General features: G+C 47.1%; 2 protein-coding genes and 1 pseudogene across 2 annotated transcripts; 1 reads left to right on the top strand and 2 right to left on the bottom strand.

Moving 5' to 3' along the window:
• Positions 1 to 232: 232 nt before the first annotated feature.
• On the bottom strand, positions 233 to 2,054 carry LOC149751071 (uncharacterized). The gene is made up of 2 exons (XM_089928058.1): positions 1,667 to 2,054; positions 233 to 1,597 (listed from the first exon to the last, which is right to left on the bottom strand). The coding sequence occupies exons 1-2, from the start codon at positions 2,052 to 2,054 to the stop codon at positions 312 to 314; spliced, it is 1,674 nt and encodes a 557-aa protein (XP_089784184.1). The 3' UTR covers positions 233 to 311.
• Positions 2,055 to 4,989: 2,935 nt separating this feature from the next.
• LOC103721914 (putative membrane-associated kinase regulator 4 pseudogene) lies at positions 4,990 to 7,088 on the bottom strand (annotated as a pseudogene).
• Positions 7,089 to 11,055: 3,967 nt separating this feature from the next.
• LOC103721915 (putative LRR receptor-like serine/threonine-protein kinase At1g05700) lies at positions 11,056 to 13,361 on the top strand. Its single transcript, XM_088713188.2, has 4 exons — positions 11,056 to 12,033; positions 12,204 to 12,741; positions 13,090 to 13,207; positions 13,294 to 13,361. The coding sequence occupies exons 1-4, from the start codon at positions 11,600 to 11,602 to the stop codon at positions 13,359 to 13,361; spliced, it is 1,158 nt and encodes a 385-aa protein (XP_088569314.2). The 5' UTR covers positions 11,056 to 11,599.
• The last annotated feature ends 1,208 nt before the right edge of the window (positions 13,362 to 14,569 follow it).

The raw sequence follows: 14,569 nt of genomic DNA, 5'->3' as shown, positions 1-14,569 counted from the left end.
GCCCGGAGGCCTAGTACAAGAGCTCGGACCCGGCCTTAACAAAGTATAGAGGCCGCTCCGGCTTACAAAAAAGAAAAAGAAGATAGGAAAAAGGGGAAAACTACACCAAGGGCTCAGGCCTGGCGACTTCAGGAATAGTTGGCTCTTCTGCGGCCGAGGCCCCTACGGTGGCTTTGGGAGCTGCCTCGGTGACCTCGAGAGCGATCTCGCCTTCTTCAGCTTGACCCTCCTGGTCGGTCCCACCAGAGGTTGGAACCTCTACCTCCGCCTCCGCTTCTGGGTTTTCGACCCCAGCGCCTGGTTGAAGCAGGCTAAGGTCGAAATCTGGGAGAAGTCGCCGCAACTGATTGCGGAAGTCCTTGAAGCCCTGGATGAGACCATTGACGCCTTCCTCTTCCATCAAGTCGCGAAACTCTTCCGATTCGCGGAAGAGCTTGACGGCGTCCTGGGCCTGCTCCCGGGCCTCCTTCTCTCGAGCCTCGTGGTAGGCGGCCTTCCGCTCCAAAATCTTTATCTCTCTCGCGATCCGCGAGCAGAGATTGCACGTCAAGTAGACGGATCTCGAGATCTCGGACCTTTATTCGAGCCTCCCCCACCTCCTGCTCGCGTATAGCGAGCGACGATTCGGCCTCCGTCCGGCGGGCCTCCGCGGCGCGCACTTCAGACATAGTCAAAGAGTGCGCGCCCTTCTCCTCTTCAAGTTCGGCGACCAGAGTCCGAACCTCGTCTTCGGCCGCCCCTAGCTTCGCTTGAAGCACTTTCTGCTCGGCCTCAGACGCGAGGAACTTTGTTTCGGCCTCCTCGCGCCCCCTTTGATGCCTTCGGGCCCGGTCCCGATAGTCCTGGATGATGTGAATCATCGTCTCGGTCTCGTGGAGGCGCTGCAAGAGGGATATGTGAGAAACAGTTTTAAGCCGAAACACAAATTTGCACAGAGATAAAAGTTGACTTACTCGGATGGAAGAGCAAATAGCGGAGTCCATGAACTCGCCGTAGTTCATGGACCGAATTTTGGCCTGGTCGGCCGGGAGCAGCGCGACCCGAAGAACTTCGCGCGCCACTTGTGCATTATCGAGGGCCGAGTCGCCCTCGAAAACAGCCCATCCAGGAGCGTAAGGCACCCGCTCCTGAGGACCCGAAGAACCCGCCAGACCAGCCTCAGCTGGCCTGGGTGCGGCCAACCCCGTTGCTTCTTGGCTATTCCCCGGCTCAGAGCTGGGGAATTGGGGTCGAGTAGACGGCTGACCGGACCGCTGCGTGGTAGAGGTGGGGCGTGCGAGTGCCAGATCTGTTGAGGTCCTCCCTCCCTGGTCAGAATTTGGAGCTTCCCGCCGACCAGGGACTTGCGAAATCGGCACCGGACATGGAAGTGCCGTCGTGGCTCCACCAGAGCCCACGCCCTCTCCCCGACCAGCCTCAGGGCGCACGGGGCGAGAGGCGTGCGCCTCAACTGTTGTGGTCGTCGAGGTCTTCGTCGAGGTCTTAGCCGAGGTCTTTGCTTTCTTCCTCGGCTCGGTCGGTTCTCCTGAGAGTTCGGCCGCCCTCTTCTGGAAGCGGGCGAAAAGGACTTCGCTCTTGGTCACCATTTTTGCGATGTCTGCAAAGATAAGCAAAATTAGAACATTAGAACAATAAGGAAATAAGAAGTTGCTATAACTATCCTTACCCTGAGGACGTGCCGAGCTCAAGCCCACGTTCACCAGGGCGTCCTCGCTAATGAGGCCGTTCAGCCAAATCCCGTCCCCAAGGCTGCGGATGATATCGAAGATCTCCTGCTCACGCGGAGAAAGCTGGGGGAGCCTGTTGATGGATTTAAGTTGGGCCGGCCTCCACCTGGGGTCAAACCCCCAGGACCGTTCAGAACCCAGGAAGAAGAATTTCTCCTTCCAACCATGAATGGATGAGGGGGCACCATGAAAAAGTGGCCGACCCACCCGGAGGGCGATGTAGAGCCACTCCCCGTCTCCCGGGTTCGACTTGAAAATAAAAAGTCGCCGGAAGACGTTGACAGAGGTAGGAATCCCCTGTAGTAAACACAATGACAGGAAACCCATCACTGCCCTCCAAGCGTTTGGAGTGAGTTGCGCCGGAACCAACTGGCATACCGCCAGCAACTCATTCACAAAGCCGTGAAGAGGAAATCGGAGGCCGGCCCAGAGTGACTCCGAGTGCACTCCGATCCAGCCTACCGGAGGATCGGTTACCCGATCCCTTCGCCTGGCGGGTTCCAAACGGAACCCGTGAAGAGGAAAAAACCACTCTTCGGTCATCTCGACCTCCAGGACACTCATGGTGGATACTACTTCGCTAGGCGACGAACCCATTACAAGAGAGGGAAATCAAAAAGAAGGGGGACCTGGGAAAGATGCCGGAGAAAAGGGACTTCGGTCTGAGGAAGACTGGAAGAATAGGAAGCTGGAAGCAGAAAGCAATAGAAAGAGGACAGGGGGCCGGAGGAGAGTTTATATAGACCTCCCCAACGGCCCGGATCAGCGAAGAAAACGCTGCGTCCCGGTTAGATGATAACACGTGTCGGTCTAAAAGACAGAACGACGCATTTAATTAGGGCTAGCGCTTCGAACATCGAAGCGCCCCATCGGATCGTGCGGAAAGGCGTCCGCAATCGAAGATCGTGCGGCCCCATCATGAGCCCACGACGCGAGGACGCTTCGCAAAAAGTGCCCCAATAATGAGACTCTTCGGGAAAAGAGAGACGCCGCCTATTAAAGGCACCTCAAAGCGCTCGATAATTCAAAACGCGCAACAAATTAAAATTTTCGGAATCCGTAGTGCCCCAACTAAAGCTACTTCCCACGCTCCAGCTGGTAGCCAACTGGAACTCGGAAGTCGGGGGGTAGTGTTGGGGGAAAAACCCCAAGTCATACCGCCACGGAGGCGCTCGGCTAGAGAGCGCCGACCGGAAAGGCGCTCGGCCAAAGAGCGCCGACCAGAAAGCTGCTCGGCCAAAGGATGCCGACCAGGAAGGCGCTCGACTAGAAGGCGCCGACCAGAGTGCGCGCCAAGAGGTGCCCAACCAAAATAAGCTGCTCGGTTAGAAAGTGCCGACCAAAGACAGCGCCGAGGCGCTCTGCTAGAAGGTGCTCGCCTAAAGGGCGCCGACCAGGAGTACTCAAAAGCAGCCCCGCCACAGGGCGCCCCATTGGGCGATCAGCTCGGCTCGGCACCCTCGCCGAGCCGATGCCTTGACCAAATGATCAACCTCCGCCTAAAGTCCAAAGGACTTGACAACTCCTACGGCTTGCGACCTGCCACTATCTCCAAGCCATCAAGGCATAAGATCTCCTCAGGCGTTCGGCACGACCTGCCATTAATGCATGAGACTCCCTCAAGTCTCCGATGCACTCAGGCATTTAATGAACACGGCCCAAGACGATCTCCGGATCACTGAACCATCAGAACGTATGGCTCTCCCTGACCGTCGGTTCATTCGGTAATAAATGCACTTACCATCTACGGACCCCAGGCCCGCCGCAGCCAGCGGTTCAACCACTCCAACAGGTCCGATCGACCGTGACAACTCCCTGATTCCGGTCTGATCCGGTCCCGTTCTCCATTACGCCATTAATGGGCCACATGGTGCCCAATTATTACAAAACAGGACAAACCTCCTGTCACCTCCCAGGTAACAAAAATCCTCCTATAAAAGGAAACCTGGAGGGAAAAGGGGGAGAGGACCAAAAAAACCAGAGAAAAAAACCCGGAGCTGGAGAGAACCCTCCTAGACCGGGGGAAAAAGGAAGAAAACAACACAGACACAATTGAACACGAGATTCTCTTTGTCTTCTCCACATACTCTCTCCCCTGCTCTCTCCACATACTTGCCCCCTCTGACTTAGGCATCGGAGGGCCGGCGCCGGGGAGCCCGGCCACCGGCTTTTTTGCAGGACAGGACAAGACTGGACGCACCACCCCTCTTCGGACGCTCCCACGCCCCCCGGCGGAGGACGCAGCCAGCCGGCGCACCACCGTCCGCCCCCTGCAGCAGCGGAGCTCCTCCTTCCCCGGCTTCACGGTGGCCCCCGGGTCCAATTTCCAGCAACACTTACCATTCAAACCATCTCATAATTAATCAAAGAAACCAACCCTATGAAGACACCAAGTTAAAAAATTCCTCGAGTGCATGCAGAATAACAGCAGTTTTATGAGTTAGATTATGTCTCTGCGGAAATTTTAAATTTTTTGTTCAATTTTTCTCACTAGCAACGTAGCGTACATTGTCCATCATGTTCTCATCAGCAATTCCTGCATGCTTTTCGCCACAAGGACTTTGTATTTTAACTGTGATCGCCAGACCCACCTCCTGTTATTTACGAAGAGACACTGAATCCCCTTGACACAGCTGAGGCTTGGGAACTTGCTACGAACCTGGGGAAGGAGGAGCATCTGTCCTCAAGTATACGAACTAAAGGATTAGATGAAGTGTGGCAACAGCTAGTACTTTTTTCAGACCTGTACAAGTTGACAGGCAAATTTGCTCAGATTGCTTCAACTGCTATTCTGGTGGAGGAAATGATGTCATTGGCTCACTTGGAAGTGAAAAGTCTTCCCCCCACTTGAGTTCCTTTTCATCTGAAGTTGGTTGCCATTTATTTACCCCAGGTTAGCCTGCTTTAACTGGACCAATCCTGGATACAGGCATGGTCATGGGAAATTGGAACTTGTTTGGCAATTTTGAGCTGCTGGAATAGCATCTCTATTGAAGCTGGTTCTGGTGCAACGCGGCTCTGCATTGAGGCTCATGGAACTATTTGAGTCTCGTGCTTAGGGAAGGAGAGGGCACCTTTGTGTAAAATCCATGAAGGCTTGATCAAGAAAGGAGGTTCTTCTTTTTTCTTTTGAATCTGTAGATAAGAAAAGAGTCGCATTGGCAGGGCAAATATGATTTAAGTTGTGAACAAGGTAGTTTCTAACCATGGCCAATGATTTTGGACAGATGAAAGAGTGAAAGATGTAGCATGATCCGGACGCAATCAGATGGAACAGTTTATTATATGTCGTGCTTATGATTATTGGCTAGATTTCAAGGAGTGAACATAATCAAAAATACAACCTTACAAGATTTCAAGAGTGCGATTTTAGATTGGATTTGATCTTTTTCATCTTGGCATACACTTAAGCTTGGATTCCTTAGCCATTTCCAGCGAAACTAAAGCTCAGCAAGATTAAAAGCCTCAAAAGCTAGCAGGAGAAAAACTCACAGGATTCGCATACATAATGACTGATCTTATCCTCATCATCCCCGGCGAAGCCCGGGCCTCTGTTGATTCACGCAAGCTGCAGCAATCCTAGGAGCAGACGAAGAGCAATACCCAACATCACTTGCACTCTTTCTCGCGCACACTAGCTGCTGGGACTTCTTGCAGTAGGCTATCGCCCCCTGGATCGAGCTCTCCACCTCCGAATTCACACTGCTGCTCCTCTTCACAGTCTGTGGTCGGGGGTATCCACTCGAATTTGCACTTGTGAAGGAGGAGGAGGAGGAGGAGGAGGAGGAAGAGCATGATGAAGATTTCATTGTCGAATTCCACTTAATGATACCAGAGAGGGACTTTCTGGGACCGCTCTCTTCTTCACTTCGTTTCCCACCGTCAATGCTCGTAAGGATAGCAGCAGCACTGTCGTCTGCCGCTAAGTATCTCTCTCTCTGAATTTCGCCAAATGGGCCCTTCTCCCCTGCCATCACGTAGCCATTTGAGCGCTCCTTGGCTTTAGGAGCTGCGCATGACTCGTCTGCGCAGCCTGATTTCGTGAAGAGAGACTTGAGGTAAGCTCGCGAAGCCTTCAACCCGAGACCCAGAGATGACCGCCTGACCAACTCGAGCCTCTTGGACCAAGACTTCTTCTTCGGTTTTGAATGAACGAGCCCGGTAGAGCATTCGAAGCAGCAGTCCTCTGAATTCATCTCTCCAGCAACGCAGCAAGAAGTGTCGAGGGAGATGTCGCAGGACTCAAATGGAGTGCTTGTGGTGGTGGTGGTGGTGGGAGTTGTGGTCGTCTTCTCTTCGAAGGCTTCTGGAAACTCTCCATGAGGTGGGGTGGTGGAGCTCTGGAGGAGCTTCTGAACCATTCGAGGCGGGAGGTGTAGAGGGAGGAGCTTTCCTTCGTAGAAGAGCTCATCGGCAGGAGAGGTGGTGGCTTCTCCATCTCTTGGGTTGGTAGATACTTGGAATTCAAATTCTCGAGAATGTGGAGGAGAGGATGTGGTGCAGCACAAGAAGGTGACAGGGCTGATATCCAAGTCTATGTAGTCTTCTTCTACTAAGTGGTCATAGGGAGGGAGGGCCCTTGCCATTACCAGGGTTGTGGTGGCTAGCAATTGCAGCTTTATTCAGTATTTTCTCCCTCCTGATGTTTTCAGGGCTTGCTTGATGGTGTGGGTATGGAATGGAGTTGGTGGTGGTGACCTTGGGAAGGGAGGAGGGGGAGGGCATGCTTTAAAGTAGGAATGGAGCCAAATAAGAGAGGACTATGAAGGGGCTGTCGTCAGAGATTTGGAAATAGGAAGGCATCCAAGATAAGAGATGCATGCATAAAGAGAGACTTCTTGTCTCTCTTTACCTCCACTAAACGCTATGTTTCGAGTCTAATAAACTCATTTATTAATAGTACTTTTATGTGTATTGTTTTTTTGAGCCTCAGATTTTGAAGTCGGCAATAATGAGAGTCAAGCACGCACAATGTGCATGGTTGGATGTGTTAAAGCAAAGATGAAATAAAACATGATCATTTATGTGGAAGCGCAATCTAATGAATACAAACGAATTGAGATGGTAATATGAGCAGGGCTAAGTAAAAAGGCTAACACAATGCTTTAGAAGTTGCTGGAGAGGAGACGTCACAAGACAACATGGATTGTTGAAATAGAAAAGAATTTGAGAAGGCTTGCAGTAACATGGATGTGCGGCTCTTGATACAATGAGTGTGTGAGACCCAATAAACTGGGCCGGTCCATTTGACCGGCCCAGTCTTTTAGCCCCACGAAATGAAAAAAAAATAGGAATGGAGTACCCTGTTTGAGTCAGAAGAGGAGACTAACTCCGGCTCCTCTTCGACTCCATCGGAAGTTAACAAAAACCAAGCCTCCATGTCTATTCAAGAGATCTCAATCCTCATTCGAACCTCGCCGCTGATCACTCAAGTTCGCCACCGATTTTGAGATGATTTTTGAGATTGTTGCCGTAGAGGATCTCGGGGTTTTCGCCATTGATCCAATCGGAAGAGCTCGCTGAAGGTGAGTCTTGTTGGTTGGTCGTTCTCTCCTCTTTCTTTTGGTTGTTGGGCCACTCTCTCTTTTTCTTGAATTCGGCCGGCGAATCGCCGGATTGATCACAGGCAAAGTTTCTCCTATTTTTGTTTTCTCTTCTTTGGCCGACCACCACCAGGTGTGGCTCACTATGTTGGCCTGCCGCCGGACTTATAAGTAGTGTCAAAATAACTCAAACCACCACTCTTCCGCTGCGCACTCTGATATAAACCAACTCTTCTATACTCATCATATGCCAACGTTACGAATCATAATCCTAAGCTTAATTTTTCTACACATGATCAAATCTATTGCCTGCTACCAATGATAGTTGCATTTAATGGATAATGAAATTGAACTCCTATTTATTCTATTATATTTGAGATGGAATTGAAAACTAAATGAAACGCTTGGCTTCGTGTTATCGTGGGATGTACCTCTTAGTAGCATGGCCATGTCATCAGAGCGGATCTAGCCCATAACCTATGTGGAATAGGGGACACTGCAGCACAAATTCATTGGGGCTAACCATGAGCCAATCGTGGTGCTTGTGATTAGATTTAAATAGATTTAAACTTTTAGTCTGATGAGAACATCAGGGCTTAAACGGAAGGAGTATGTGAGGATCCATACGAACGTATGTTTAGTTTCCATATCAATTATTCACTGGGTAGACCTTTAGTACTTATACTAGATCAAAGAATCTAAAAAATATTTTTTGGCTAGCCTTTTTGAGTAAGGTCCTGACTTGTTATAGAGTGAATCGCAAAACTTTTTTTTCTTCTACCTGCATAAAGAAAAAAAAACCAAGTTGTTTAAATTCAAAAAAAATCGAAACCGCTCACCAAAAAAAAAAAAATCGATAAAACAATATCAATTCCTGTACGTTTGAACATATGCAACTCATGCTAATTTAAAGTATAACATGAGGGACAACATCTTTTATTATAAAGTAATAATCTGGATAAAACCTAATGCGAGTTTTAAACTTTTTAAACCATATAAAATTTAGAAGATAAAACTGATATATTTATTTTTTAAAATTATTATTTTTTAAAAATAAAACTCTAACAATAATTTCGAACCTGCACCACTGAGGTGGTAGCACGGTTGAACGAGGCTAAGATTCCACCGGAGTGGCCTAGATTCGAAATGCATGGGCGTCGATTAAATGTGGGGACCGGATGTCCCCCACCTGGTTTGTTCGGTGGAGTCGCCATATGGTGTGCCGGTACTTAGGTGGTGCTGGTGTGACATACTCATACGTGGAAGGGGCTGCCACATTGGTGAAGCTCCTCCACGGACCGCGGGTGGGGAGGGTATGAGTAAAACTTGTTTGTCCGTATCGAACATTCTCCAGCGGGAAGGGAGCCCAGTAGGGGTTGCTATGCGGGTGAGGTCCTCCTCACCCCGCTCTTTCCTTTTCCTAAGCAAAAAAAAAAAAAAAAAAACTTTGAACCTGCCGACCAGCATATTTGATCGCATCCACTCATCCAAGATCATGTGATTGCCAAGTGTGGTTTGGATTACAAGCTATCGTCCCCCGGGAAAGTCACGGAGAAATTTCATATCGAATCCACGTATTCTTTTCTACCTAGAAAAAGTAAATTTTCCATTTAATCTCTCCAACTTTTTCGGCCCCCATCAAAATGGAAATGCTGTGGACTCTTCAGCCTAAGCGTTAGCATACGCGTACTCCAATCCGTCGAGGGTAAAACGACCGAGCAATGAAGACCCAATCCCCCCCAAATCTGAAACAGCTCCATGCAAGTAGAAAGGCTCCTGAAACGATGGGATAAGGCGAAGGCATTTTCCATCAATTCTGAGAGGTCTTTAAATTTTTTTTTTTTTGGTACATCGGCAGCTCATACATAACGAATGTGAGTACAGCTCAGAGAGCCAGACGGTGAAAGGTAATACCGGAGAGATGAAACACCCACCTCTTTTTAATGGCTGTTTTTTTTTTGTTGAAGCCTTTTTAATGGCTGTTACAGTTGCCAGGTCGCACTTTTCTGCATGCGGTGGACCATGCTTGTATTCCATGCTCGAGACAATTGGGATCGGTCTTCCAAACAACTAGAGACAACTGGACTTGCCATGCCACCACCACAAGGGATCATTACCTTCGAGGCCAGAAATCCTTCAACGCAACTCAAGATCACCCATTAATTGTTTACAAGGTTATAATAAATGTAAGTGCACAGTGCAACTGTAGAAATTGTGCCAAAAAAAAAAAACAGTTGCAGTATCTAAATCATCCAGACGGATACAAATTAAGATTGGAAAACAAACCCAGAAGGTAAATTTACAATTTGTCCAGTTTGAGATTCATGTTTGAAAGAGCACGCTCCATACAAAACTATTGATGATGTTATGTGTGTATAGAATGGGTCTTCAATGACTGCTATTTCAGACAAAAGTTTAGGCCTATTTATTTGATAGGCATAGGAGACAATTGTGTATAGACAGGAAGATGCATTGTAAGCTTGCTCAACATAGGAGACATCCACTTCTTAGTTCCTATACTCAGTCCATCAAGAAACAGTCCCATTTCCGCTCCCCAATCTCTCTCTATCTCCCTCTCCCCCCTCCTCCTTGTGGCCCTAGAGTCTAGCACCATTCTCACCTAAGCATCCTGTTGAAATTACCACTTTTCCTAAAAGCTTAAGCTTATAGGACAAGTGGTGATTTTAATATGGTATCAGAGCAGAGGTTCTGAGTTCGAACCCTATCTCCATAGTCTTTAACCCCATTATTAAAAACTTCACATGTTGGGCTTACCCATTAAAAAAAAAATCTGGCCCGAGGAGTGTAAGAAAATACTAAATAAATAAATAAATCTATCCCATTCTATCAGCTTAAGCTTATTGGACAAGTGGTGATTTTAACACACCCATTCACCCACCCCACATAAAGCCACAGCAACCTCCTCCTCCTCCTCCTCCTCTCTCTCTCTCTCTCTAGACCAAGCCCCATTCCATCTGGCCACCTCCTCCCCCACCACTGACCATAGCTCTTATTTGTAATGTCCTCAATTTATTAATAACTCTATAATTCTTATATACTGGGAGTATCTATTATATATATGTGTTTTCTGAAATTTTTCTTTTATTTAGTCCGGATAATTTTTTTTCCGCCATTATTTTGTAAGGTTGATGGATGACCAATTACATAAATTAGTACTCGTTATTTTGTAATTATTTATCCTGTAAACATGGCACGCTTATGCATATGTCAATCTCCATTAGACACATCTTGTGTGACACCATCATCATTATTTGCTAATTTTTATAATTTGCAGTATCTAAGGATATGCATGACAATTGTGTTACATGTGACTTAGGACAATCTGTGAATAATTTTGTGATGAACTCCAAACTTTTAGTATTTAAGTTTAAAAACGTACCTAGCTACTAGCCTAGCATATTTTCTTACATAATATCAAATTTGTCTTTAACTGTTTTAGTTATTCTAATACACACACATGTATGTATGTATGTATATTTACATAAGCATACACACACACACACACACACACACACACATACATGCATGCATGTTCCTCCAACAGTCCAATCAGTTGAAGAGGTGGCCGGACCACCCAGCCCCTTGGCCGGTTTAATATCTAGTCCAGCTCTGTAACTATGATTAAAACTGTGCTTCCTCTTCCACCTGACTTCAATCAAGCATCTCTAAAGCATGACATATTCCATCAAGAGAACCTGCAATTTGTAGCTATACGAACCATGTCATGCTAAATCAGGTTCAATTTCGTAGGAGCCAAATACGAACCATGCTCAGCTCGTGAAATCTTGAGGTTGAGCCAAGCCACAAAGCTGGACTGTTAAACAGGTTGCAGCCGCCTACTCAAGGCCATAAAAAAATAACAAATTCTAACGCTACCTTTCAGATGGAACAAAAAGTTGCGAAGCCTTCAACGATGCATCCGGACTTCTCACAGTACACCAGAGAGAACATCCGACTACAAAATACAAAGGCTAACATAGAAATAGCTCGTCAGGAACTTTTCTCTCCATAGAGAGCGCTTTACATTCTTTAGATCTGATGGAAAGAGTTCGGGCAATCCTTTTGCTGGTTTTAAGTGCACTTACGGACATGCATGAAGCTTTCGACTTCCCAAGTGAGTATCAGGCATGCACACGTACTCTTCCTCTATGCTGAATTCTCGCGATCTTTTATTCTTTTATTCATCTTCCTTCCTCCTCAGACACCTCGCAGTGGTCGAACATCGACTGCGGTGCATCAGCATGGTCGTTGGACAGCAGCTTGCTTAGATGGGAAACTGATGACAGCTACGTCACGACCGGTCAAAAAATGCTCGTATCGCAAAGCAAGGAGCCCCGAGCCATGAACACCCTTCGCTTCTTCCCGCAGGGCGATGAGAGCTGTTACCTTCTGCCAGGCCAAGGCGAGAGCAGGGTGCTCCTTCGTGCCGGGTTCTACTACGGGAACTACGATGGCATCTCCAAGCCCCCCTCGTTTGACCTCCAGTTCGATGGCCATCAGTGGGCGACCGTTGCAACTTCTCTGGATGAGGATCCCATCTACCATGAAGTGGTTTATAGGCACAAGGAAGGTAACATCAGCGTCTGCCTTGTGAGGAGAGGAGATGATGGCGGGGTTCCCTTCATTTCTTCCCTTGAAATCATGCCATTTCCAGCAGATGTATATAAAGAGCTGGATGGGAACATGCATACGGCATTCTATCTACGGAGCAGAACAGATTTTGGAGCCATCGCAGACATCAGGTAATTAAGGATGAAGCTCTGGGTTTACTGCAACAAAATAACCAATTTATCAAACAAAAATACCATGGCTATTGCTGTGTCGTCATCCTAATGCATTTGATCCGACTAGTAGCTGAGTAGTGTAAACTCTTAGCGTATTAACAAGTTTTCTCAGCTGATTTGGTTGACAGGCATGATGGTTTGGACGAGAAGTATAACAGAATTTGGAAAGCAAAAGGAATGCCAAATTATCCTAATGCATCTTGCTTGCCACCAAAAGCACCAACTGCTGACAATGACCCCCCTCTCTCGGTTATAAACACGGCTATAACAGCATCAAATTCCTCGGACTCCCTTGTTTTGCCAATTGAGCTTCCACCAACCAACGAGACAGCTTACATCATCCTATATTTCATGGAGTTGGACCTCTTCCCAGATCCCATCAATGGCAGGAAGTTCGCAATTTATATAAATGGTCAGGAAAGTAACCACAACATACAACTCAAAGACAACTCATGCCAAGTGGTGTCTTTCTACACGAATGAGTTCTCAGGCCCTGCCAATTTGACATTATCTCCACTGGAGGGTTCTATATTACCTCCCATCATCAATGCCATGGAAGTATTCACCACCATCAACTTGGATCAGGAATCAGGTGCTCCAAGTGGCAACCACTTCAATCCCTTCATTATGAGTAAAAGTCAACCATCTTCTATGCTTCTAGTACCTGTAATCTTTGTCCTTGGTGTTGTTGCTTCGTTTTTGTAAGAGAAGAAGGGGGGCTGAAAAATAAGTTTGTCAAGTTATGGTCCCGACAATTCGAGGTCCTGGGAGGGGCGAACGGGGCATATCTAAACTATAGTATTTTTTTCATGAAACACCTGATTTAATAGCCTGGACTACAAGTCTACAAGTGAGAGTTTTCTTTGATCTGTAGAAGATTACATATATCTGATTGCAACCGTGAACATGTACATATTTGCGTAGTTCTTCTATGATCCGCTTAAAGAAATAGCACATCAGCAAGAAGACCTGTAAATTCCCTAAAACAGTCTGTTTCCCTCCTGTGGAATCCAGGACCTTGCAGTCTCACTTGATGCTCATGTTTGCAAGAACAATAGCACAATGCTTGGAAATAAACCAGAAATTAATAAATCTGCTGCTGACAAGATAAGCATCTTTACTGTTATGTTCTGTAATTTAGAAACTGCACTGCTCCTCCCTGTCCAATTCTTGTTTCCCTGATTTCTATGCTTTATCTCGTATTCTCTCATTTCTCAGACGCATCACAGTGGTTGATCATTGGCTGCGGTGCATCAGCCCTGTTATTTGATGGTTCTCTTGCTTGAACATTGCCTGGTCGATCGCCATGAGAATAGGGTGCAACTCCATGTTGAGTTTTACCATGGAACCAAGGCAATATCTTAAACCACTCAACATTTTATCTCCAGTTCCATGGCCAACACACTACAGCAAAACTGGAAAAAGCCAAACTTATGCCCGCCGATGCTAGGTAGAGGCATCGGTAATTTTAGCTTCGGCGCCAAAATTTTGTTGATGCTTCAAAGTAGCATCGATCAGCATGAAAGAGCCGATGATGCTAGAAAGCGTCGTCGGAGGCCTCCACCTAAGATGATGCTTTTAGATGTTGTTGGAGGTGGGAAACTGGGCCTAGGACGACGCTTTTAAGCGTTGTGGTGTCACCTGGTCTAAAACGATGCTTATAAGCATCGTCGGAGGCTTACACCTAAAATGACGCTTATAAGCGTTGTCGGAGACTAACTCTCCCACCAAATGAAATCCCAGCACCCGACCATCCGGCCCTCATTCTGCCCCAGCCTTCTTTTTTTCTTCTCCGGCTCTGACTAACCCTAGCCTCTGTTTCCTCCGATGCCGACCGACCGACCCCAACCCCCGATCGAGCTCCCCCTCTTCCCAAGGTATTTTTCTCTCCTCTCCCTCCTCACTTGTTCTCCTCCTCTTCTTCCTCCTCCTCCTCTTCTTTCTCTGTGTGCGCGCGCGTATTTTTTCGTTCTTTCGCATGTCTTGTCATCTTAGAATAAATGATTGCTCATTACGGTGGTGGTTTGTCAACAAGGATTTTAAAAGAGAAAAAATAGTAGCTGTCTGTTGAGTAATTTGAGCTAAGGAGGATCTCTCTTTTGCTTCATTTGAAGTTGTTATTTCAGTTATTGGATCATGTGAGGACTTATTTTTCCAGCAAAATGACTATAGAAAATAATGGTTGTTCTCGCTATTTCTTGAGTCATGAATGTCTACTGCATGGATTTGCTAACTCAAAACTTCCGGAAAGGTGCCAGGTTGGTTCTGCCATCTATTGTGATATCTTTGGGATTGCATGACCCATGGGCTTGACTCTATTGTGAATTGGGTCATGCATGCCTGGTGAAACTTTAGCCTTGCATGGCCCATGACATGGCTCGGCTTCAACGTTAGTCCAATTGGCCTACTTGCATATGACATGTATCCAACTAGCACTAGATGGGAGAAAAAAAAAGCCATTCTCTTTGGATTCTCAAGAACTTGGTTTAATCAG

Source organism: Phoenix dactylifera, chromosome 17 (assembly GCF_051530095.1).
Source record: "Phoenix dactylifera cultivar Ajwa chromosome 17, Ajwa_hap1_PhDact_Kaust_v1.1, whole genome shotgun sequence".
Lineage (NCBI taxonomy): Eukaryota > Viridiplantae > Streptophyta > Magnoliopsida > Arecales > Arecaceae > Phoenix > Phoenix dactylifera.
This window is presented reverse-complemented; position numbering and strand designations above follow the sequence as displayed.